The 27,831-nt window shown below is 46.6% G+C and overlaps 1 protein-coding gene across 1 annotated transcript in view; it reads right to left on the bottom strand.

Moving 5' to 3' along the window:
* Window positions 1-27,831, bottom strand: part of LOC138581825 (retinol dehydrogenase 16-like) — a 187,691-nt gene that overhangs the window by 60,159 nt on the left and 99,701 nt on the right. The window contains exon 3 of the mRNA XM_069652825.1: window positions 10,059-10,317. Within this exon, the coding sequence (XP_069508926.1) occupies window positions 10,059-10,317 (259 nt within the window). The remainder of the gene's footprint in view (window positions 1-10,058; window positions 10,318-27,831) is intronic.

Below are 27,831 nucleotides of genomic sequence, written 5' to 3'. Positions count from 1 at the left end.
CAAGTGACTTTGTAATAGCTTTGACCTCTTTCTCCAGCCAGATGTTGAAATCTCAGTTAGTAGTTGACGATCAATGGACAGGATGGCAGCAGCGCCAGCAAGTTTGTCGGCAAAGTGAGAGCTGTAGGAGGGAGGTCTGTAGATTAAGAGGAAGGTTAGCTGTGGGAGTGATGGAACAGGTCAGAGTGAGCAATTCACAGTCTGGGATGGTGTCAATGGGGGGAGTTGAAACTATGAAGGAGTCTCTGTGCACCAGTGCTTTGCCACCTCCTCGCCTATTGTTACGATTAGCAGAGATGATCTCGAACCCTGATGGAATACTCTCGTGGAAATCCGGGGACTGATCATCTGAGAGCCAAGTTTCTGTGATGAAGATTAGGTCTATCTGATCTTTGGAAAGAAGGTAAAAAATGTCAGAGGAGTTCTCGGAGACAGAGCATGCATTTATCAGGAGGATTTTTGCTCCTTTCATTTCTGTGTGGACTCTGCTGGTTGGGCCAGTGCTGTTGGGTTTTTCAAGGTTGCTTTCATTACTTTCCCAGGGCTCCACGTTAAGGCTTAAAATTCAAAGAGGCTTAGCGGGTTCTTCTTTGGGTCTTGCACATCTTTTACTTCCTGATGTGTGGTTCTGGTGGATGGTGCAGGGTATCTAGTGATGAATGGAGTAAAAGGTATTGTTTCTTGCGGGTCCCATCCTATGGTTGGTTTAACAGCTGGCAGAGTAACTGCAGACAATGATGTTAGGTGGTTGGTGAGTTCTGTTTCTCGGATCAATGTTAGGCCATAGTAGTTTGGTTTAGCTGGATGCTTCAGGAGGTATCTGGATATAAAAACCATCAATGGACTCTTGAGGTGAGGTACTGGGAAGCCTGAAGATTCTCGACATGTCTGATCAGAAGCGATAGTTTGGGCTGCTTCAAAATCTCTCCTTGTTCTTTCTTCCTTTCTGATTCTGCTATCTTTGTGGTTTCTAGAGATCTTTCCACGCTGTAGTTGTTGAGGAGTGAAAAGAGGGGTGGAATTAAGGTAGGGAGAGATGGGAGGGATGATATTTACCTTTTTGATTTGCTTTGCATCTGTGTTTATGGTTGGTTTGTTTAAGGATTGCCTTATCCCTCTGTGAAAATGTTTAGTTGGGAAATTATGGAAGTGTTCCGATCATGTTATACGCCAATTGGCATGTAGACTATTCAGATGGAATGATTTTCCAAGGTTCAGGTTATGGGACGTGTTTCTTCAGTGTAGCAGTGTATGAGGGCATGGTGATAATGATTCCAGAATGTATGAGGAACTGTTTGTGTCTGATACTCTATGTGTGAGGGGCCTAGTTGCAGTGTGATAGGATTAACTTGGTGTTGTTTGTTCAGGCAGATACAGTGGGTCCAACCCGTCATGGGGTGGAATTGAAATACCACAAGCTACTTTGTTATTAAGTGGATAGTACAATGAATTAAGGTTTGTAGGAAAATGGTATGTAACGCCTGTAAGTTTTTGGTACATAGGCAGAACTGAAAGTAAACAACTGAAAGTAAACACGTTATATACTTGGCATTTAGGTAGCAGGAATAGTCTGCAGTTATTTAAGGAAAAGAAGGCTCTGTGAGTTAAAGAGATTTACTCTGGATTGCATAATATGTCAAATGGGGGAAAAGCCAGGATGTGAGCTTTATTTTCCTGGATCCGCAGTTTACAGCTTAGACAGCAGAGTAGACTCCACCTTCCCCTGTCCCATCTTCAGTTTTAGAATCAACATGAAAAGTTTTCTATAACCTTGCCTTTCAAGGGCTAAACCAGAGCATTGTTTAATACATCTCTGACTTGTACATTGCTCTATGATGTGAGTTAGTGTATTGCCAGCCAGTTTTCTGGAACAATCTGAAATGAATAGGAAATCTTAGAAGAAAGAGGTTTGCTAAAACAAGTGTGCCTCACTTCTTCAGAAAAATCACAAACAGGCAGAGCTGGTCCTAAAACAGGCACAGTTGCACGCAGGTTAGTCAGAGATGAGAGCAACAGCTACTTAACCTGCTGAGCTATCTTTCTATTTTTGAGCCTCTATCTCATTTGAATTATCGTCTTTACCCATCACCTTCAGTAGTACTTCCTTCCACCTCATCCTCAATGCATCTATGCCACCTACTCTTACCACTCACATTTGGATTCTGGTTACCTTTTTCCCCATCCCATTACCCTTATCTGAACGCACTTCTCATACCCACACTCACCCCTTCACACCTCATAGCCATCATCCACTTTACCTTGCCACTCACTCGCCTCCTTGCCCATTAACCGTTATAAGACTGTCCAATGGAGTGTGGGGGGTAGTGAATTTGGTCACAAATGGTAATGTCAGCATGTGGGTATCCAGTAGTCTGCTCAAAGTGATGTGAATTTCCTGAATGATGACACCCATTTTCTTGGACGCCATTATACCAGGAGACCCTCTGTGGGGAACAGCTCAGACCTTGTGCATATGCTAATCCATGACAGCTCCTCCCTACTCTTGGAAGGTCAGCACTTAAAATCTGGTGGAATGAGGAATGGCTGTTTTGCACTGGTCCCATCATTTAGCTGTGTGTGAAATTTGTTAGACCGCTAGCTAGCAAGGGGCCGGATAGTATGCAAAATCGAGATTGCAGCCTTATTGGAAAGCCCACCATATCGCCCACCCGCAAAACCCATGCCTATCACTGCCAACACACTGCTCTTCACCATCCTGCAGCCGTCTTACCGCCATGCACCCTTTTTTTAGGGCAAGGTGCTGCATTTCTTTTTGAGCAATCCGCACTCCACCGTCCATCTTTTCTGTTTCTGGTTTCATCATGAAGAATCCCCTGCAGGTTTGCAGCACCACTCTGATGCCAAAGGCCTGGTGGCATGCCAAACCCTGGTGCGTTGTGGCTGTTGTTAGTGGGGCAGGGGTCCATTTTGGACTGTGTGAGAAGAGTTTGGGGCTTGTGAGAGACAGCAGGGTAGAGATCTGGGAGAAATGAGCAGTCTGGCCAATGCCCTAACTAATCCCCTCCCTGACAAACTCCTTGTTCTGCGTCGATGGGCTCTGCACTCGATGGCCAAAGGTCCGAGCAAGCCACTGTGCCTAGCATGGGACCATTTTAGAGTAAGGTTTGAGGCATCTCTCAGCCTGCTAGGCAACATACTAAGGAAGGTGAAATGAGTGACTGCTGCCCTCAGATTTTAAGCTGCCCTTGGACTGAACCTTAAAGTCTTGCCTCCCATAAGCCTTAGCAAGTTATGGTAATGTCTGAGTTTTTACACTACCCCTTCCCTCATCTGCCAAGTCGCAGATGCTGTTTTGTTCCGATGGGGTATCAAAGCATCTATCTGAAACAGAAAGAAAGAGTGAAAAAAAAGAAAGAGAGAGAGAGAGAGAAATACAAAGAGATAGAAAGTGGCGGCACTGGAAGCTAGGGAAATTGGACCTGTCTGCAAATAGCCTAGGGTAGGAGTGCAGGGTTGCAGGTTGTTTTGCATTGTAAGGCTTACCACCGTCATCCCTCGACTAACCGACTACCCTCTAAGAGCACCTACAACCTTACACTACACAGACAAACCCCACACAGAAGGCGACCAAAGGCCTAGCCGTTAACACATCAACACTAACCGAGCCACAACTAAGCTATCCTCATCAGCCCTGCCGCACCCACCCACATAAGTGGCTACCCAGAACCAAAGCACTGAAGTATATTGGATCTTGTGCTCTTCCTTATGGAAAACATACTCCCAAATGCCTTCCGCCAAATCCATAAAAAGCAGATTGGCGCTCAGGATATGGGCATTACCATCCTCACCCATCAACGCCACAGGTTTCTCCTCTGCCTTTTCCACTTTCACGCTAATTAACCCAGCCCCCCTTTTTTCTCTTACAGAGCCAATCGCAGCGAGGCCATCAATAGTGGCAGACAGGCGCTATGCAAGACCATTTACATTACATTACTTAAGCAATAAGCCTTGAGCTGGGGGGGCATTACTACTTCAGGCAATGCCCTGGGGCCAATAGTTACAGGCCCGAGCTAAGCGCTTTTTTGCTTGAACCCACAGAAAATGGCTGACAGGGAACAGGGAGAAGGGACTTCTTCTCCCTTTCCATGGTGGCCAGATGCAAACATTGAGGGATGCGGAAGAAGTGCAGCTAAGGCTTTGTCGGGCTGGTAACTACCTGGCGAGGGCCGATGAGATTGCATGATACAATCTCATTGTCCCTCGCTGGGTACCAATAAAGCAATATACCCTGAGCGGCGGGGGCATTACCGACTCAGGTAATGCCCCGGGGCCCATAGTTATAGGCCCGAGCGAAGCCCCGCTCCAAGTCTCCACACGGTAGGAGGCTGCCATCGTCCCCAACCGGGGACCAAGGGATAGAAGGTAAGTGGGTTGGGGAGGGAGAGAAGGGAAAGAAAAAAAAAAGCTTACCTGAGTCCCCGGCCCGGGGTGAAGGCAGCCTCTCAGCCGTGGGGAGGCTTGGAGCAGGGATGGCCCGCTTCGATCCTCCTCATTGGCTGAGGGGCTGCTACGCCCCCACCGAGGACAAGGCGACTGGAATCCCGGCCGAGAATTGAAGGATTCTCGGCCGGGTAAGGACCCGGCGAGAGCAAATCAGAATGCGTGTTGCATTCTGCTTGCCTCTCACCGGGTACTAATTTTCATTAATTCATGTTGCTAACATGCCAAATGGTTTGCATTTCAACCAACAGCCTCTCCTTTTTGAGCAAGTTGCTCTAGATTGTAAACGTTGTCTAGCAATAAAAGCATCCATTGTAATCCATTTCTTTATGGCCTAAAAGTGAATTTACATGTCCCTAAAATATTCCATTTGGAAAGTGTCCACCAACAAATGTGAGGTATCTCAATCATTTTGGAGATGTGTTCTAAGATCATTCTATAAACAGGTTATTCCAAGGCCTTGTTTGTGGCAGGATTTCCCATCCTTCAAATCTATAAGGATAGGGGCCCGGTTACTAGGCCCACTTTGTGACATCCAGTTGTGTAATAACACCCATGGAAAGTCCCAATTTAGGTTCTGGTGTCTGTATTCTTAAGTGTCTGACACAGGAAACGGCCAGCATGACGACCCCAGGGAACCTATGGCCTGCTACATATTGTGACACTGAAAAGGAACAACACCCGTTCCAGCTGAGATGAATAATGAGCAGTACAGGGGGAGGGGGGGCTGATGTGTGTGTGTGTGAGAGAGAGAGAGAGAGAGAGAGAAAGAGAGAGAGAAAGAAAGAGAGAGAGAGAGAGAGAGAGAGAGAGAGAGAGAGAGAGAGAGATCTGCCAACCACTTTGCACAGCAAATATAACAGAGAAAACAAACTCGGTAGGTAATAGGTGATGTGCAGCTCAGTTCCAGCAATGTTGTTGTGTGTTTTACAGCAAGAAGCATGAACTATATTTCCAACATGGGTGTTGTGATGAATCATTTTTGTAAGGTAGAATATACCAACTCCCTACCATACATTTGAGCATTGTAACTTGAGAACTGAGACAAAGAAGAGGCCCTGAGTAATGCAGAATACAGCGCAAGTTCAAACAGCGTGGTCTAGTCAATGTGGACAGTCTGAAGTACAACAGAGTATAAACATAGAAGAAGGACTGGGAATGCTGTTGAGCCCTCCCTGGAGGAATCCCGAGAGTAAGCGGAGACCCGAAAGAAGGAAGAAGGCAGACGTTGACACTAGGTGGGAGCAAGCAGAAGCGGAGTGGGTTTCGGAGCGGAAGGACAGCTGAAGAAATTTGGATAAAGAAGCTCCTGATATTGCAGTGGACTGGAGAACGCAAGAGGGAAATGTTGCATTTCTCAAAAGAAGATGTAGACTACGGAGCCACTGCAGACCGCAGAATGACCACGAAGGCCGGGGAAACCCCACAGCAGTGCACAAGTGCCCGGGAAGGTATGAAAACCACTGCGGACCAGGAAAAAAGGTTCGCTGGTTGTCGGGGAGGCGCAGAGGTGGAGATCCCAATAAGGGTGAGCCAAACCCAGAAGACAGGGTCTGGGACCCTAACAGAGGCGAGAGAACTTTGACACATCCAAAACCGCCCTATGATATTTGGCAGGGCAGTATGCCAAGTATATCAGCAAGCAAAATATAAGTCAAAAAGGCGAGTCTGTGACTTGCACCTATATGAGGATTAGATCATTGGAAATCTTCATAGTCACAGTACCTGGCAGGTTAGTGAATCAGGTTGGCTGTGAGAAAAGCTGAAAAGAAACCAGGGCAAGTGTGTCATTCCCACTGGTGTTTGTGAACACTATACCAAGCCAAGAGAAAGGAGACATTTGCCCTCATTAAGAGTGTGGCATTCCACAAATAAAGGTGCCGGTCGCACCGGCACACTTTCCGGACCGCCACACTCCAACTCTGCATTCTTGGGCCATTGAGCCCGGCAAGTCTAACCTGCCAGACGTAACGGCCCCGGTAGGCAGCATTGTCACGGAAGCACCAGCACTGCTAGCAATGGTGCCGGTGCTTCAGTGTACCCATCCCCATGGAGACTTACACTTTCTGCAGCCTGATATCCGGGCTGCCGGGACTTGTAATGTACCGGTGGCACTGGGATATCAGGCGGCGGAACAGTGTTAGGAGTATGGCGGCAACCCACCGGTAGTACTGGCCAGTTACCACCAAACTCGTAATGAGGCCCATTCTCTTGGTACTTTGAAGACGCTCAAGAAAAACCAGGGGAAGGGAGTCATACCCCCGGGTGATTGGGAACATTTTGAAAAGCCAACAGAAGGGAGAGATTCTCTTGCCATTGTGAGGACCCAGCAACTTTATTTGTCTCAAGGTTGCACATCCTTTGGAAGTTTGTTTTTGCGTCATTTTGAACTTTGTTGCAGAAGTTGGAAAATAACTTTTAATCTCACATCTAGAAGAATAAAGGCATTTTTCTGAACCAAAGACGATCACCATTCCCCTTAGTTTGAGTTCCTAGTGTAAGCGTTGGAAATAGGTTTTGACACAATGGTGGATTTTTTTTTCTTTGGAGTTTCTAACAGACTCCTTAGATTATTCTTTGAGGCATGGAACCCCTTCTTATTATTAGGGATAGTTAGGTTTTCCCCAAACCTCATTTCTTTAATAAAGGATTATCGCAATAAACATGCCACCATTGTGTCGATTTCTTACCGCTGAACCCATACACTGTTTAGATGTATATGTCTTCATATACTAAGCTCCTTCCAGAACACTTAGGTCCAGCAATGCTACACTGGCGCTATTCACTAACTTCAACAAGAAACGGCAAGGAGGATCCTATTTCTCAGTTCTAGACACAAAACTGGGAAACACCCTATCCAAACCTCTCTGCCTGGAGGAGAAACACCTGACTTTCGGGAACCAGCTGAAGACATGGTTTTTTAACCAACCACTTTAAAAGACATAACAAATAATAGCAAACGACTAAACAGTGTGCACCAGAAACATTTGTTCTAAATTACGAAAAGCATTTTTTTTGGAAACTCTTGGCACTGACTGCCATCTGCGGCAAACAAAGCAGTCTAATGGAACCTCTCCTGCGAGGTACTAGTCTGCACCTTTAATCTCAGTGAAATCTAGCACCAAGAGCTAAGAAGTATCAACACCTCCAGCCCCACTCTCCACCCCCTTCATCCCTCAACTAACCCCTCACTACTAAAACCTTGCATCCTTAAACCTCCCACACTCTTACAGATGCCCTCCTTGGTCTAGTATACTTAACAGATTCAGGGCGTTTTTCGGAGCTCGCTTCCAGACGTGCAGTTGGCGCTCACGAGTGGAATAAGACCGTCTGTATCTCGTAGGCACGTCAAACATCTGTATAGCCTACTTCGGACACCATGGCCAACAGTATATCCACCTACTGCTTTGTGTTACCAAGGGGACACACCTGGTGAGATCATTTTTTGTGCGCTCAGCATCCCTGCCTGCATGATTCATCCCTGGGACATTGTCAATTAATATGCACAAGTGGACCCAGTTAATAACCAAAGGAAGTCATGAACAGCCTTCCTCCGTCAAAGCTAAAAATGTAAACTCTTTACTCCCGATGAAGACGTTACTATAATAAAGTACACACGTCAAAACCGGTTGAGTGAAATTTGGGATGAGGTCGTGGTCGGAGACTTCTGAGACCCATCTCAACTGTTTGGCCACTGGCACTATCTATTGTGGCCCCACATATTGATTGATCATTCTTTCTATAAACTTTTCTGATGAACTATATGTCATGAAATTCTTTAATAGATTTTATATTGTATACACATTGTTGCTTGGTATGAGTGGATTGTTTGACGGATGCATGTGGATGAATGCTTTGACGATTGAATAGTATGAATTTTATCACTTAGATGTGTTCTTAACAAGTTTTTTCCTGCTATGTAAATTGCTGCTAGAAGTGCAGATTAAATCATGATTTCTTTCATATATTTAAATTGTATAAGGTCTAATAAAAATCCTTGATACCAAATCTTTGAATTGTATCCTCTGGATGTCTTTCTGTGATTGATATATTAATACTCCTACCCAGAGTGTGGGGTCCCCTGTGTCTTTCAGAGAACACATCTCCTATCAACAACCATGCTATCAAAATGTGCACTCCACAATACAGGGAATGCCCACATGGCAAGCCTGCCCAGTTGGTACCAACCACAAACAACTTCAACATACTGTTAACGTTACTTCTGACCTGCATCCATCAACAACAAATATTTCTGTATCTGCCTTCCTGCTAGCCCACTAACACAATCTGCCCTCCTTTCTTACAGAGCCACGTGGAGCAAGGCCAACATTGGCAGAAGAGCACTATATTAGACCACTTTACATTAACATTACATGAACTACCAAGATTGGGCACGCCCGGCAGAGTTTTTGTTCTGTGTGCACTGTAGAGTGTCTCACTCATATGTTTGAATAGTCTATAATCTAATGGTGCTCCATAAATAATTATAATATTACTCGGTTGCACTGGTGGGGAGGCAGACACCAGATAGGTCTTGTATTGTGTGTCGGTTGGGGAGGCAGGGTGCCAGATATGGGTTTTGTGTTGCCGGGTGGGAAGCAGATGGACAGGTATGGTCTTTTACCAGCTAGTCTCTTGTTTGCCTCTTAGACAGAAGCTAAACCCCGGGCTCGGTTTGGCTCCCCAATTCATTCTCTGGCTTCCTGCATCTATACATTGGTGTAAAACTAAAGATGGGGTGGAATGAGAAGCAGCATGTCATGTCTCCAGATTGCAAACTGTGGGACAAGGAAACCTGATCCCAAATTCCAGCTTCCCCATTACACCCAAATTCCCATCATGACAACGTATAGTATGTGCGGATGCTTCCCTGGGACTGGGTCTCCAACAGGCAGCAGAAATGACTGAGTATATGAAACTGTTTCATATTTTATTTGTTTTTTAAGGATGCTTTGTTATATCCCAAAAAAACACACGTATGAGGATGTTGCATCCTGTCCACAGAAGTAACGTAAAGAAAAATGTTCATATTTTCTATTCAGTGGACAAGGTTTTTTATTTGAGAATATGTGGGTGGAGAGGATGTAGGCATTGAGTTTATTTTTTTGTGTCAAACTGTTGTAAGAGAAGGTGTATAATTTGGAACTTAAAATGTTGGGTTACAATCCCACATGATCAAAATTGTGTGATCCGGAGCACATCACCTTTTCAGTGGAGGGTCGATGCTGCGGCACCTGCATCATTAGCCACTAAATTGTACATGTTCCCCGGGCTGAAAGTTTCCAGTGCTCCCCTGGATGTTGGGGGTAGTTCGGGAGGGTACTATGTAGTAGATGTAGAATACTTGTAGGGGTGCATTTAATAGTAAACAGTTGAGGACTGTCTTCTAGAGGAGAGGGAGCTGTGTGAGGTTATTTTAATTAATCTGGTTGTTCCTCGATTGGCAGCAGAGCTCTCGCTCAAGTACTACAATTGTAAGCTACTTCTGGACTTTTCTGGTTCACCAATTCCAGAACAGAAGTTCATAATCAAATGCATAAATGCCCCCCAAACCCGTCCCATATAGAAAGGCCTAATTCACGGCTATAAGTACTGACCTGAGACTGTCAGAAAAGGCTTCCAGTCCAAATTTGGATATGCAGTATCCACCTCCACAGAAGGTGATCCTGCCGACGATGCTGGATACCACCACAACCCTTCCGCGGGCCTTCCTCACCAGGGGCAACAAGTTCAGTGTTACGTCAATGGTCCCCAGCAGATTCACATTCAGCACCCGCACAAAGTCGTCCTTGGTCAACCACTCATTGGGCGCCCCAGGAATTCCAGTGCCCGCGTTGTTCACCAGGCCCCAGAGTCCTGTAAAGAGAAACTGACATCAGACGGACAGGATCTTAGGAAGCTGCTAGGAAACCGTGACATCACTGAAGCAACAAGCTGTCACGCTCTGACATCACTCAAAGAACATAACGTCAGACTGTGACATCACTGCAGGAAGATGCCATTGGACTGAGACGCCATTCCAGGAATAGGCTATTAGGCTGTGACATCACTTTGAGAACCTTAAATCAGACTGTGGTATGACTCCCTGAACCTGATGATACATTGTGACATCATGGCAGGACGCTGATATCAGACTGCGGCATCCCTACAAAGCTGCCTCCCTACATTGGCCTTACCCAAGGGGTGGTGTCCATGATTCCAGAAACCTGATTCTGACATCTTTCAAGGAGCCTGATGTCCATCAGAGAGCCCCCTTCAGGAACCAGCAGTAAGACTGTGACATGGCATCAGTCCTGGTGTTCAAGGTCAGGATATGACATCACTCCTGACACTGATCTCAGAGGGCACTTACCTAAGATGCTAGAGATGGCTAAATGTAAGTGCATGGGAAACGGGAAGGGATCTTTTACTGTATTACAAATATTAGTACAGTGCAACTTGAGGTTTTGCAAAATGTAGAATAACACACAGTGAAATATACCACAATTAAACAGTAAAGGAGAAACACTAGAACATTGGACCAGATTATCGCTTTAGGTCATAGCAATATTCTGCAAATGTTTTCAACTCAAGGCACACTTGATGACCCATTATAATTTTCCAGCACACACACAGATCATATGTTAAAGATCTATTTTCCTTAGAATAATACATAGGGCCTCATTACGACCCGGCCGGTAAGTGAAAAACGATGCCGGTAAAGGATAACCGGCATCGCTTACCGCTCTGGCCGATTATGACACGATTATCCGCTATTAGCGGCACCGTAATTAACGGTGCCGTCAATAGCGCAAGGAGCGCGGGCACGCAACCAACCATGCCGCAAATACCGGCATGGCGCAAACAGGGGAACATCACAAGTCAGGTGGGCGTGCAAACAACGCCCTACTGAAGCCCGAAAAGTATCTTACCGGCATGGAGCTAATTCCGGCATCGCGGACCACCCGTAAATGGCCATGTGCAGTGTTCCCAACTGCCACAGGTGCACACAATCAGCACAGGTGGAGGCAATACAGACTGGGCCAGCACAAAAGGAGCACACCCCACCCCTTCCCACACCCAGTCACACTCCACAATGATTCCAATACTACTAGCAATGCTGTGGCTGGAGGATATGATTGCTGTGGAACTGCTGCAACAACAACAACATCAACAACAACTGGCAGCACAGAGGAGACGCAGGAGGAGAAGGAGGGTAATGCAGGGCCAGCATACCCCACCAGTGCAGCCAGTGCCACCACGCAGGCAGCCCCAATCCCTCGCATCCGAGCCAGTCCATTCAACCTAACCCCTGAGCAGATCCACACTCTGTACCGTCTGGACCGGGACACCATCACCACCATTGTGGATATGATACATGAAAACATTGTCAGCCTGATTGAATCACGCACTGCCATCCCACCCCTACTGAAGGTAGTGTCTGTGCTCCACTTCCTGGCCACAGGCACCTACCAGCACACAGTGGGGCACATGCATGGCATATCACAACCATTATTCTCAAGTACGCTGAACCAAGTGCTTGATGCCCTCCTGAAGCACACAGGCAACCACATTTACTTACCACGGTCTGCCCAGCAGATCTCAAACACCAAAGTTGGTTTCCATTCACTGGCCGGCATCCCTGGTTGCATTGGCGCCATCGACTGCACCCATGTGGAATTGGTGGTCCCACGTGCCATGGAGGTAGCGTACCGCAACCGTAAGCTATACCACTCAATCAACGTGCAAATGGTATGTGAATCAAACAAGATCATCACACATTGATGTGCCCGATACCCCGGATCAACCCATGATTCAATGGTCCTGCGGAACTCCACGATACCACGCTACATGGAGCGACATGCAGGACAGAGATCCTGGCTTCTCAGTGAGTCGCATGTTAGGCCCATGGAAATGTGATGTGGGTAGGTGTTGGGGTAGAGATGCATACTTCACCTGGCTGAGATGGGGGGGTAGAGAGGCATACTTCACCTGGCTGAGATGGGGGTGTAGAGATGCATACTTCACCTGGCTGGGATGGGATAAGGTGGGGGTGCGGGGGGGGGGGAGAGATGCATACTTCACCTGGCTGCGAGTGCCTGAGAGAATTGACCATGCTCATACCCCAAAGCAGCCCAGACTGTACCTGACACCTGACGACATAATGAAAGATGAAAGCTGCCCTAACATGTAAATGATGCAGTGTCACAACCATTCCATAGCTATCTACATGTGCACTGTACCTAATCAGACCGTAACCCCCTCAACACAATGCAGCTACAAGCAACTACTATGGCCAATACACAGCACCAAATACCATCAACTGAAAGGACAGTCCCCCATTACTGCGTACATCGGAGTCACATGAGGCCCAAATACATTAATGCACCACTACACTGACACAGAGGTCCAACAAAAGTGCATTACACCATTTGTTTTCCATAGTGACATCATCATGAGGCTGACATCAACGGTGCCAGGATGAAAGCATACAAATTACTGCACATTAGCCAGATCATGGAAACAACCGGCGTGGACTAACACAGTGCATGAGCACTTACAAGGAACTTGACCCCCCTGCGGCCACTAGTCGATGGCACGCACACCAGGCCATAAGAGGAATACACACATAGCAGCCACATCGTATGTCTCCATTCATGCATGGGAATGTGGTTGCAATCAGGAAATCAATGCATGCTATGGTGTCATTGATCAAGGTCACATATGATGTGATGACTTACACTTATACATTGTTGCCCACATGCAGGTGATGCAGGCTATCCCTTGAGGAGGTGGCTCCTTACCCCAGTCTGGAACACACAGAACAGGCACGAGTAGGACTACAATCGTGCACATACACGTAACCGTGTGGTGATTGAGCAGACATTTGGCCTCTTGAAGGCACAGTTTCGCTGCCTCAGAAGGTCTGGTGGGGCACTCCTGTCTGTATCGCCATGAGAAGGTGGCCAAGATCGTCATGGCATGTGTCATGCTACACAATATGTGCATCAGACGGAATGTGCCCCTGCCCCCTGATGCAGAACTGCAACCACCTGACTATGAGGATGAGGAGGGTGGGGATGGGGCAGCACCTCAGGGATGCAGAGATGCACAGAAGGGACGTGACATGTGTCAGACTCTGATCAACCAATGTTTCTAGCACACATGGTCGTGGAGTGTGACATGGATGTGGCACTGGGGGCAATGGGTGTGTCAGGAACATGGACACTGTAGACTGTTCACCAATAAAGCACATGTACGCAATAAGCAATGTCCACACATGTGAATCATGAGTAACCAAAATGTGTATTAAAGAACCATAACAAAGTGAACAAGCCCTCCACCCCACACACCCTCTCCCCCCTCAACTCCCCCACACACCCTCTCACCCCTCCCCCATCAACTCCCCCACACACCCTCTCACCCCTCAACTCCCCCACACTCCCTCTCCCCCTCCCCCCTTGACTTCCCAACACATGGTGTGCAGTAGCGCGCACCAGTAGTCCACATGGCACCAGTATGCATGGCTGTGCCTACTGCCCTCCCCCTCTTCCAGCCCCAGGTTCCTGCTAGACCGACACACAGGGCTGGTCCTAGTAGAGCTGCATTTGATGATGGTTCAGATTGTCCTGGGACCTGCGGTGGATGCATGTCCCGCATTGCTGCCACCATTTCCAAGAGGACGTGGCGCACTGCTGCAAGTTCCACGCAAATGTCCTTTGAGGTGGACTCGATGGCTGTTTTTATGGATGTAGCACAATCCCTGATGTCATCCCTTGCACGGGTACATTCGGTAATATGCTGCGTCAACAGCCCTGTGAGTTCCTCCTGGCGCCTCTGTATAGCCATGATCCCCTCTTGGGTGGTTGTCACTGGGGTGGAAGTGTGAGGCATTTCCACCATGATTTGGTCATCAGGCACAGTTGGCGTGGGGCTGAAACTTGCCGGCCATGAATCTCCAGGTGACAGCCCGTGCATGCTGCCGTCCACCACGCTGCATGGGGATAGGTGTGGTTAGTGGAGGGGGCCTGTGGTGGGTGTTGGGCCATGCAGCTGTACGCCACCCTTGTCGTCCGATATGGCTTCTGTGGCAGCTGTCTCACCAACTGTGCTGCTGCCAGCCGATGGTGTGCCCTCTGCCAATGCCTCCTGAGTGATGGTGGCTGGTGTGGATGTTGTTGTGGGGGCCGTGATGCACATTGGTGCTCTGGCCTCTGTGGTTTTCTTGGCCTTCCGAGGTGGTGCAGGTTGGCCTCAACCCCTTGAGGTTGAGGGGCGGTATTCACCCTCCTCGACCTTGGCCTTCTTCTGTGGTGTGGCACTGGTGTCCTCATCACCGCTGTCAGAATGTGTGCCTGTGGGGGACCAAAGGAGGGAGAGGGTTAGTGATGGGTCTACGGGCATCGGGCATGCATTGAGGTGGCTCCATTGTTATGGAATGGTAGATGATTAACATTGGGTGGAGTGACATACGGGTTGCCTCACTCTTGGGTGGGTGATGCATGGAGGCGTCTGGGTTGCAACACAAATGGGATGCATTATGCATGTGGACAAGGTGATGCTCTCCACTGCCTGTAGGCAGTCTTGTACTTATGTGTCTGCTGGACCCTGCTCTACATCATTGCACTGTCAGTTCAGGTGGACATCATCGTGGTGGTATTAGCATTATTTAATTTGAGACACCTACCTGCATCCCCGACTCCCACTATTGCCTCGATACCTATGGTGGTGGCGCATATCTCCTCCCATGGTTGTAGTTTTATTGGCGACTCCGCACCTCCGCCTATCGCCATCCCAAGGTTGCGGTTGGCAGAGGGTATACTTCGCACAGAATAGACGTAGGTCATCCCAGCACTTACGGCATTGTTTGGGTGTGCGGGGTGTGGTGCCAACGGCACTGACTCTCTGGGCGACCTCTGCCCAAATCTGCTTTTTACGCTGCAGTGCTGGACGGGACATGTCGTTTGAGAACACCACATCTGCATGTTCCTGCAGTGTCTCTGCTAACATGGTGAGCTCCTCTCTGGAAAAGCACTCCTGCGCAGGCAATCTCCCGTTTTTTTCACTGCTTTTGGCATCCTAAATTGCAACAGGTAGTGGTGGAGGTGTGTTGGAGTTCTGGGGGTCAGATGGCTCCTGGTTGTGGTGGATGGCAATGGATTGTGTTTTTAAAGATGGCCGCTGTGCTCTTTCCTGTGCGATGACGCTACTTCCGGTTCCGCGTATTTACTGTCACCGCTAATAGCGGTTACCGCTATTAGAGGTGACCGCTAATGCCGATGGCTTGGATGCCGGAGGAGCTATTTCCACTACAGACGATGCCCGAAAGGGGGATTTTTCGGACTTTTACGGCATGGCAGTGAGGTCATTACCGGCATGGCGCAAAGCTTGTGTCCGTGAACTCGTAATGGGCCGCTTTTAACAGTCTATTGCCAGCACGGACACAGTAATTGCGCCATACCGGTAATGACCGGTGCTTACCGCCCGGGTAATGAGGCCCATAGAAGATAAAAAAGGTATTCTTATATTGTAGTTTCTTTTGACGAGATAGCTGTGCCTTTATTCTAGAGCACAAACGCTTTAAGCGTGGTTCCATATTGATATTGAAATTTTATTTCTATCGCGCTCATACACAAGTGTTTCAGAGCGTGACAAGGCAGGGGAAGGGGAACAGGGGATAAACAAAAACAACGATCTTACTAGGCCCAGTGACATTGAGAACGCGCAAGTGTATGGAAGAGGGGGAGAGGGAGAAGTGCATGGAAGGGGGTACAAAAAGGAGAGTGCGGAGCAAGGAGGAAAAAAAAATAATAATAAATAAATTAATAAATAAAAAGGCAACAAACAGATGGAGTGCAGCCACAAGTGGCAGTGCTGGGTTTAAGCACTGCCACTGCCAAGCATATTGGTAAGAGATACTCGTAGGTCTTGATCCAACCTACGGAATCGTGCCCTTTTGCTATTTTTCTTTGATGTTAATTTTGAAAAGCTAAGGTCACACAGACACTTTGTGGAAACGGGAGAAAACTCAACTAGCCCAATAAACTTTATTGGATATCCTTGTTTAAAACATTGATTAGTATATATGCCAAAGTTCAATTGTCAACTTTGATTGTTCCTCGGGTCGGCCAACTTGTCTCTCATTTTAAAAGAAAGCAGTTTTGTTGTGATTTCAGCATGTGGTACAAATGAGGATTGTAAATCCATTGTAAGAATCTGGAGCAGTTTCCTCAAAATAATGAATACATTTTTCCTGGATCATGATTAAATCTTTCTCTAACCTCTTGTAAAAGCTTAAATTTGGCGGCATTTTCACGCTCAAACATCACAAGTGATCCGCACTTTATTGCTTATTACCGAAACTACAACTTTATTTTAAACCCATTTAGTTTGTCCAAAGAAGTTAGTAGGTTTTCATTAAGGCCGTAGATCTTGAAGTTTCATTCATTGAGCTGTTCAAAAACATCAGCCACATGACCAAGCTCAGCCAATGATACATAATGTGATTCATTTCAAATAATCAAGAATTCTGTAATGTCGTTAGAGTATTTGAAGTGCAAAGAAAAAAGTGTAACGCTGTCTTAGTCAGTTTTAAAATCACACGAGGTGCAGATTGTGATAACCTTTGTTGGACCAACTGAAAATACTATGCAGAGATGGAACAAAGCATTAGCTTATTCTTATATAGACCCAGTCCAACCACTTTGTACTGACTATAGGGCTATGCTTCAACCTTTTTGTGGAAACACTGGAACGATGAAAAGCAAGGGAGTAATGCAGAGCACTGGAGCTGTCAAGCTAGAGGAGCGCTCTTGTGGTTGGCGGAAGCCAAAAGATGATGAGACATTTAAATTCCCGACAGAGAAATGGAAGGAGAGACTGTAATCTCCCAGCCATGGCTGGGAGTTCCGTGAGTCGTGTGAGCGCTGTGGTGGCGCTGGCGAGAGCAGCAGGTGGAGAGAAGTAGGTGTGCTGGCCCGTGGTGTTTCCCTGAGAGATCCGAGGCCTTAGCAGAAGGCGGGCCACCGAGGGGAGCCAGAGCAGGTGTTTGTTACAGGCGTGGGATGCCAGAGAGGCAAGCCGACGCTGGTGCACTGCTGAAATGCGCTGCTGGTGCATCACCAAGCTGCAAGAGCCAGTTGGAGACCTGCAGAAGAGCAAGGAAGGTGAGAAGGAAGTCTCCTGAATGGTGAGCCCATTGTGTCAGGGTTGCCACACTGGGTGAGGGCCAGACAGTTTGAAAGGGTACTGGGGTAGAGCGAAAATACTTTTTTGCTCTGCTGCAAGCTGTAAAGTCCCAATGATATGTTTGCTAGGAAAATAAGGAGTGAACATTATGAACTTTGATGTGAAACCATAAGGGAAGTACCATAATCCGTTATGGTGCAGCTGTATGGGAAAGTCCTGGCAAGAGAGTATACCAGGCAACGTGTTGTGATCCTGGGACCCTCCACCAAATCATTAAACAAACTTCATCAAAACCATGGCAGGAGATTATACCAGGCAAGGTGGTTACAAGTCGGAGACCAGCATCCAGTCATAACGAAAGACATTAACCATAAGGGAAGTACCATACCCCATTATGGTGCAGTTGTGGGTGAAAGTCCTGGCAGGAGAGTATACCAGGCAGTGAACTAGCAGGACGGAGACCCACACCTGAAAGAGAAAGTGACTTGTTTGAACACCCTGGCAGGAGAGTATACCAGGCACTTATTGCAGGTCTGGGACCCACACCCAAATCATTAAGTGAACTTTGTCAACAACCTGGCAGGATAGTATACCCATCAAGGTTGTTACAAGTCAGAGACTGGCAACCAGTTAGGAAGAAAGACATTCAAGACAGCTACTTGAAAGTGTGTGAAATCCAGAGGAAAAGAAAAAGACCCCTTTGGTTAGAAAAGTCATTATACTGGCAATTGTAAAGTAACTCAATGGGGCAAGGAAGAACCCTTGAATATGTGAGGCTAGTGCAAGGAGGCCATACCCCCTGGATTGAACAATTGCCTTTTATAAAGAAAAGGAACTGTGGTTAAAGAAGTTGAAAGAGTCAGGGGAAGGGAAAGCCCGCACCTTTGAGAACCATGAAACCTTGTGGAACTTTGATCATTTGTTTATTTGTGCATCATTTTGGAACTGTATGTTAAAACATTGAAGAGCGCTACAAATGGCCGCTTAAGTTCAGCTTGTAAGAGTCCCTATTTTGGGGAACTCACGTCCCCTGTACACTGTTTGTGGCTCAATAGATAAGCCCAATGTTTTACGAAGAGCTAACCCTATTCTTGGGTAACTGTATAATGGTTACATATGCAATTATTTGCGAACAATATTACAGTATTCATATTACAGTAAGTTAGTGACAATCACTTTCAAAGTTCTTTTCTTCAGATGTATTCTTTTATTGCCCAACGCTTTTCAAGATTAACTATATCTTCTTCAGGGGCTGTTATTTAAACAGATTAGAATTTGATTGAATCCAACCCATTTAGGTAGAAGAAAGAAACGTGGAAGAGAGTAAAAAGGAAATCCCTACTACCTATAGAGAAATGTGGTCACAGATGAAAGAATAGGGCATTAGCTTTTTCTACTTCTCCGATAAAGACAGGTTAGCAAGCATCTTATACCTGTTTATCAAATTTCTATGAACACATTCATTTATGACTAAATCATATTAGATGGGACAATTATATTGAATAATATAGTCAGAACTGGTTTTAAAAAAATGCTTAGGCTTATTGGGATAAATAAACAACAGAGGATAGGTACTCACGATGTGTGCTATGCAGGTTCATTGATGCATAGATATTACAAATACGATCAGAATAGAAAGAGGTCTAAGATTGGTAATGTTAATTTTCTTTTGATACACAATGCCAGCTCCGATACATGAGCCATTTGAAGCCATGAAGTCTTTGAAGTTTTGGATTATTTGAAACTTTGTCTAATAGAAACTGAAAATATTCTAATTGAATAAGTGTTTGTAAATATTGTTTGTATATATTTTTTGTAGATATTGTCTAAATTAACAGCCCCTGAAGAATAAATAGTTAATCTCGAAACACGTTGGGCAATAAAAGAATACATCTGAAGAAAAGCACTTTGAGAGTGAATGCCACTCATTTACTGTAATATGAACACTGTAAAATTGTTTGCAAATAAATGCATATGTAACAACTATACAGCTCCCAAGAAAAGGGTTAGCTCTTTCTAAAAAGTTGGGCTTATCTATTGAGCCACAAACAGTGTGCAGGGGATGTGAGTGCCCCAAAATAGGGAACTTATTCTTTAAGCTTTCCTCTATACAACCCATATGCCAGGGCTGTAGTTTTCTCCTCTGCACCTGTAATATCTAAAATCCATATTTTCCTACAATTTAACAACATAATCCAAGTGCAAGGTATACAAGGAATACAACTCTTTATTTTTGGACATTCTGACACTCACATTCTTTAGTGTTGTAGAGGCAGGGAAACCCCTCATAGGGTTAGGGTGAGATAGGTATTTCTCCAACACTTATTTTAGTTTAATAAAAGTCTATAGCAATCATCACAATGCCTCTGTGACCGAATCTTCCTCCTGATTCATTACAAGTGCCACTCATTTGAGTTTAGATGGCCAAGATTTCTGTGGACGGTGTCCTTTGACCCTCACCCATCAGGGTTCCTGAGCAGTAGTTTCCAACAGCTGATCCTGAGAAATGGTACTGGAGGGTTGTCCTCAGACTTTGTGGATGTGATGGCATTGCTTGATCTGGCCTAAAAGTTGTCCATTGTGTGTCATAAAACCTATATCTATGTTTAGACTGGTATGTTTTAAGTCAAGCCTCTTCAGGTTCTTAAGCTCCCATGTATTCGAATATTTTCAATAAAACCTTCATCAAACAGCAACTGTACTTCAGTCTAAAGTAGTAGAGAATGATGGTCAATCCAATTTCTTCATAAAGAATTGTTTATTTTTGTATTACATTATATTAAGTTAGCAATTCTGACACATTGAGCTGCTGCTGTTGTGAGTTTGTCTGGTAAACACTTGGCAATATGTGTTTCATAGTGGACAAAATAATGAGAGACTAGAACCATAGTGCAATATCCTGTACTGCTCATCCAAGTCATTAGGTATGGAGGGGCTTGACTCAGGCAGCACAGTTCAAGTAACTGAGTGGGAAAAGGAAGAGCAGTTACAATGATGTTAAAATGATAGAGACGCTGATGAAAGACAATCCTGTCTCTGACTACTATATCCACACACAACCCCTGGATTCCAGACCAGGTTGCACACGAAATTGACAACAATGATCTCTAAGACCGTGGCTGCATATCTTGGGTGGTGGCCTGGCCTCCGTACTTACAGATTTGCTACTGCATCCAGATTGTGCTTCTCCCCTGGAGCACTCACCGTCCCTAGCTTTGGCTTGTTTGTGCCACTTCCTGCACCTTCTCCTTATCCCTCCAGGGAGGGATTCTTCCTTCAACGACTGCCTCAAGCACCGCTCTTCCTTCGACGACCACCTCAACCACAGTTCTTCCTTCGATGACCACCCCAAACACCGTTCTTCCTTCGATGAGCACCTCGACCACCTTACTGTCACCCTTCAGAGACAGTACACAATCCAGTGCCCCTGATCCTCTTGATGATTCGGAGCACCTACTCTATCACAAGATGGCCATCACCATCTCGATGCCTCTCGAGCCAAGCACCCCAGACCATCACTGCTGCAAGCCCCCTGATTGACTACAGTCCAAGGTAAACATGACCACATAACCTAGCCGGCTGGTGAAGCCGGCCCCCAACAAAGGCCCAAATAAAAGGACTTTAATGCCTGTTTTGGCCATTCTTCCTTCGACAACCACCTCAACCACCGTTCTTCCTTCGACAACCGCCTCGGTACTGTTCTTCCTTCAACCACCCCCTCAACCACCATTCTTCATTTGATGACCGCCTCAACTACTGTTCTTCCTTTGAAAACCGCCTCGACCACCATTCTTCCTTCGATGACCGCCTCAACCACCATGTTGTTAACCGTCGGAGCCAGTACACAATCCAGTGCCCCTGGACAATTCAGAGCACCCACTACACAAGATGGCCACTGCCATCATCTTGATGCCTCTTGAACCGAGTCGCACCAGACCAGCACTGCCTGAAGCTGCGCATGCTGAGCTTCCTGATTGGCTGCACTCTGAGGTAAACATGACCTCAGACCCTAGCTGACAGGCAAAGCCGGCCCACAACAAATGCCCACATAAACGTCTCCGGCCTTTCTGGGCCTAGAGGGGTCTAACCCTCTTCTATCAGCCGGCCCGGTAAGGCTAACCACGCCTGGAATCATGCTGCTTTCTGCGCTACCATTTCCAGGTAAACCCTCCAAAAGTAGCAGCTCTCCCATCTCCAGTCTTACCAGCACCACTCCCATTTCCTCGCCACATCCACCTTGTTCCTTCCGCCTCCCCTCCATTTCCCCGCTCCCCCTTCTATCACCATCTCTCCCACTCAACCCTCCATGAAACCCTGTTACTTCTACTGACCCAACAAACAACCATGCACTGATGCCTCTCCTCAAGACCCATCAGCCTAGCCTCCCGTACTATAACACCAGACACTCCCTTCTCCTTCCCACCTTCTGCTCATACCAGAAATTCCGACCTACATGCACGCACCGAAATGTCCACAGCTACCCACACTAACATACTCCCACCCACTCTCATATTGACACAAGCCATTTCCCCATGACAGCAAGCAATGCCAACAGCTCCACCTCACTGAACTGCGCTCTAATCAACGCTCCCTCTCTCCCTGCGCAAGCACTTCACATCCACAACATCATCACTAGCAAAAACCTAGACCTGCTTGCCATCACCAAAACCTGTCTTCATACACCTGCGGGTACAGCACTATCCATCGCCATACCTGCTGGTTATGCCATACACTGCAATGACAGACCAATAAATAAAGGCAGTGGAGTGGCAATCATCTACCGAGACTCCATCCCCATCAGAAACATTACATCATACACCCTAGCTAACTGCGATCTTCTCTCCAACAAAATGTCCCTATTACCCAACTCCACCATATCCCTCCATCTCCTCTAACGACCACTTGGCCCAATCTCCACTTTCGAGGAAAACCTTGCACAACTAATTACATCTATATTTAAACCCACCTCCAAATCTCTACTGCCTGGTGATATGAATTTGGAATTCTACAACACAACTGACTCCAATGCCACTTCCGTTGCCAACACCATTTACAGTACTGGAGGCACACAACTCATCCTGACCCAGTCCCATATAATAGGCCGTACATTACATTGGCTCTTTGACTTCAACTGTAACACGCATCTCCACTCAAATACGCCCTGTGCCTGGTCTGACCACCACATCATCATATTCTCTCGCCCCACCTCACACCGACCAGATTGTGCCCCCACACCACTTCTGGCTACCCTGTCACTGTGCACACAGAACGTCACTAAAGAACATCTCCTCCCCCTATTAGCCAGCACCACTTCGCCATCCACTATTACAACTGAACCCTACTTCCAGTGTCAACGCCTATGTGATGCTGGAAAAGCCTTACGGAGGGACAAGGTCTCATGTCTTTGTCCTACCACTTCTCTGTATGTCTTTTCCTTATGTTTTAAGCCACTGAGGTCCAGCCTGGACCTCTGGCAAGGCAGCTCTTAATTGTATCTTTTGGTGAACAACGCCCATGGGATACTCTTATGTTACCCATGGGTGGGGTACACCCTTGTATCCCTTATGTGTGTTTATGGGCATCTGTATGTTGCCCACAGAGCATGGTATGGGGTGGTGGCAGCTAAATGGTGACTAGGCAGTTGCTCTGAGTGTCGTCAATTTTGGGGTACCTAGGCCCTGCCATAGGAATCAATGGATTCCTACACAAATGCAAAATGGCCACTGTGGCCTCTTGGTTTCTATTGCCTTTTACTGTGTTTCCCAAAGTCCTGGGAAGCACTGACTCTGTCTGTTCCTCCGGAGTGGCTGTTGGTTGGAAACACCATATATGTCTCTGTTCCCTTTCCTCCTGACTTGCTTTTGGGTGGAAATACCATATATGGCTCTGGGGCTGCTTCCTGTCAGACTGACTGGAGCCTTCGCAGAGGCTGTGTGTTGTGGGTACACCCTAGAGGTGGGACCTGTGAGAATGGAGTTGGGAGGCAACTCACATTCTCTGTTGTAGGTGTCTGGTTTATGTGTGTGTGACACAATGAATGAGACAGCCCTGACTGATATTGACATGAATGCACTGTAATGTGCTGAAAGGCTTGGTGCTTCCCCCAATCCACATTCTTTGTTATGGGTGTCTGGGTGGAGTGAATGGTCTGAATGCCTGTGAGCCTGATTTGTCACCTGCCTGCACGAATGCCCTTGTGCATGATTGGCTGTCTGAGCCTGGCTCAGCCAGCGTGAATGAGTGACGGTTGTGTATATTTGGGGACCTCTCACTTACCAACTTGGTCAGAAGATGAAGTGGATGCTTAGCAAGAAGAAACTGTTCTTTGAAGCCCAACTGGGGCAGAAGTCTGCTGCTGCAATTTCTTCACTGTAATCTGAAAGCTGCTGTGTTCTTCCAAAGACTGATCCAGAGAGGACCTGCGAAGGAGACCTCTCCTCAAGCTAGGAGGGACCATCGTGAAAAACTGCTGCTCTTCATCTGAAGTGCCCTGGAAGCCAATCCTGTGTGCCTGCCGTCCGGAAAAGGGGATCTTAGTGAGTCCTGAAGAGGAGTGTCTGGACATCTCGAGTCGAAGAAGTCCATTGGTGTTTCCCTGGGTCCAGAGGTGTGTTTCGTGACCGCTGGAAGCTGTTGCTGTCTACCGCCCTGAAGAGGGGTGTACGCTGGCATAGTGCTGCTGGACACCCAGAGCTGGGAAAGTTCCAAACTGCCTAAGAACATTTCAAAGGACATCCTCACCATCATCATTGACCACTTTTTTCCCATCAGAGAGAGTCCAGAGTCGCTGAGTACCGAGGAAGGTCCGTTGGTGGATTTCCCACCAACATAAGCTAATGAAGAAATCCCGAGGGTCCAGACATGGTGAGGGTCTAAGGTCCACTCCAGTGGTTAAGTCCAATCACCAGAAGTCATCCAGAGGACAGTGCTGCAGCTGCAGCACTGAAGAACCAAAAGTCAAATAACTGCGATATTCTGAAACCCGTCACCAAAACTGACGTATGCACCCATCACCGCCAGAAGTCTTCGAAGTGTCCAAGGGGTATTACTCTCATCTGCAAAGCCTTCAAGGAGCCCACAGCAAGTTTCATCTTCACAGGACTTTTACAGTCAGAGAAATGGTCGACCAAAGGAGAAATAATTTAGTTCCATTTTCCTTCTTGGACTCAGCATCCCAGTGGCTCCTTCTTCCAAGGGTGGTCCATCCTTGGAGGGAATCATCTAGTGAAACCGAGAAACTCTGCCACATCGCCTGCCAAGGCGTCAAAGGTACTGTGACGAGGAAGAGCATCGTCTAGCCTCAGGAGTCGTCCAGGGGTCCCGATTTGTCTTGGATCCTGTTCTTGTGTGGCCTTTCAGGTACTTTGGGGTGGTAGAACGTTTTAGAAGAAAGCAGAAGGTTATTGAACATTATTTGACTGGGCTGTAAAAGACAAGATAAGTTACTCTCTAACTTTTCCCTTACAGATTGCTCGGTGGGGGGATCTTCATACAGAATTGTATATCTAGTCTAAAGAAAGCATTCGCCCACTGTTCACAACAAACCTGCCTTTCTTCCCTATTCTATGCTGTTACACCTCACTTAAGAGTTCACATAGCTATATAAAACTGTCTGCAGGTAGTGCATCTATTACCGAATTTAAGTATTGTGTGGTACCACATAGAGTGTATATATTTGCCATTCTTTGAATATGTATTCCAAGCAAAACGTGTTATTATTTATATGCATATATGTTTGGATAGCAGCCTTATTTTATATAAAGAAGCTGTGTTATCACCTAACATAGTGTGTGGACATTCCTTTGTGGGGCTTTGGGGATTCACTGTACTTAAGAACCAGCCAGCATCACCTCCTGAGAACTTAAGTCTTGGTTTCTCGTACATTCTACCATAATAGAGAAACTTGGTGTGGAAATCTGGGTTCAGGTAGAATGACTCTGACATCATGGTATGGATGAGTGACTTCTTTATTATGTTTCCAAGCATAACATCCAGTTTCTAGAGTCATATTAATCAGATAGTAGATTCCAGTTCACATAGGCAAGCACCGGCATCCTCTCTCTCAGGCTTACATCTTCAACTCCCCTCCAGAGAACACCAGTCATACACAAACATTCCATCCAGTAACATTCCAATGTCACTCACTCCAGATTCCACTAGGATGCAGGAGAAGACAGATCCTTACATATCTCCCCTCCTTAGAGATATCAAAAACACGACCAGCTAACTCAGCATGACAGCTATATAAAACACCCACACACACAGACACCTACACGTTTAATGCACATACATCATCTCACCAAACAAAGACATTCTGCTAACAACTTCCCAACACCAATGAACGTCCTCACAGCCGTGGGACACACTTTAAAACAATGCCCCTTCCCCTTTCTGCTAAGTGAAGAAGAGGCACCTCCGACTACTGAAATACCATAACTAAACTTTCCACACATAGAGGCACCCAGACCTCTCATACAAATCCTAACTCCAACATCCCACAATAGAACACACACTTAACTCCCTTACACCCTGCAATCACAAGACCCAGGTGTGCCTAAACACACACCACTTCCAACCAGGCTGAGTATATCTAATACTCGGGTAACTACTTCACAAACTCAGTGACCCCACTACCCCTCATTTGCCCGTGTTGAAAGTTCTCTTCACACAAAAACCTAACTCCGGGAGTACTACACTACATACATACCACTAGTGTATCACATATCACTAGAATCACTCACGTTATACTCATTACCTAATCTTCACATATAATGTTCCTAACATTGCACTTAATAACAACATTGTACACACCACTTTAAAACTCTTAAAACTCTAGCATGTATAAACCGATCCACCTGAAAAATTAAAATATTAGTCAAGTCATAGCATTTGAATTTAAAACATCAGTGTTTTCCACTCTCAACTAAAATGTCCATCCTGGAAAAGAAAATTATTAGTGCAGCAAACACGTGTCATATCAACTTGAGCCAGGTATCTCTACCATCCTGGTCAATCAACACTGTAATTCACTTTTGAGACCATCTGTGTGAAAAACAATTTGTTATACACGCCAATGACCTAGAATCATCATTTTGCTAAATACCGATTGAAAGCACAGCGGCTACTACATGCACTCTACCTTCACTCCATTTACTCCAATTCATTCACACAGAAATGACCAATTAATCAACAAGCCTCACATGACAATGACATATAAGTCAACAACTAAAATTGACTGCTTAAACCAAAATCATCAAAAGCAAAACTCAATTTTCTTCTTTTACTGTTCCTCGTGGCAGCATCTTTTAAAGTCAAAAGTACCTCTGGGGATTCTTGTATAACGCAGTTCCCAAAACAATAAGCACACAGTTCTCCAAACCATAGGCAAAGACACTGCCCCTCTGCTATCCGGCAAGAGACACCATGCCCCTCCTAGGCACATCACAAACTCCAAGCTCTCTTCAAGTCCAGTCAAAGCTCACAGGTGTTGAACCACGAATTCACAATGCCAGCAGAAGGTAGCAAACCCACTTGCACAGGCTCCCAGCCCCACAAGACGCTACTGTTGTGGGCTCCAACTCATTATGGTGTTGCTGCAAATGGGCTCCGAGCCCCTTTATAAGCCCAGTCACAGGCTCCAAACCCCTCCAAGCACTGGAATGGCCATCAGGACCCTCCTCTGCTCCAGGCGCCTTGCACATGAGCCACAAGTTTCTTCAGCTTCTTCATCCAACTTCTCTGTCACTTCTAGGCGCAGCTTAGGTTCCCAACCTCTTCTAATACTGCTGCCCTGGGCTCCAAGCCCCCAGCTGCGCAGCATGGCTTCCCATATTTCCAGGCGTAACTTAGACCCCAGGCCTCTTCACTTGCTACTGCCCTGGGCTCCAAGCCCTCCATGCCGCAGCTTGGTTTTCCAAACCCCTTAAAACTGTTTCTGGGCCCTCAGCCCTGCCAACGTCTCTTGACTTTCTTGACCTGTCCAACTGTTGACAGGCCAGCTGGCATCTGGCCCTGGCACAGCTCCTTATTGCCTTCGCCTGTGCCCTTGGCGCTAGGCCCTTCTGCGCCTACTGCATTTAGCGCTCGCCTTACCTGAGAGAGAGGGTCTTCCTTGGTTTGGGGGGCGGTGCTTGTCTCTTCTTCTGTGCTGTCCCCCCAGCACAGCCAGCATCCTCGTCGCCAATGTGGAAATCTGGGTTCAGG

Source organism: Ambystoma mexicanum, chromosome 3q, assembly GCF_040938575.1.
Source record: "Ambystoma mexicanum isolate Mex_15411 chromosome 3q, UKY_AmexF1_1, whole genome shotgun sequence".
NCBI classification, from domain to species: domain Eukaryota; kingdom Metazoa; phylum Chordata; class Amphibia; order Caudata; family Ambystomatidae; genus Ambystoma; species Ambystoma mexicanum.
Note: the sequence above shows the minus strand (reverse complement) of the source record. Positions and strands in the feature narration are given on the sequence as shown.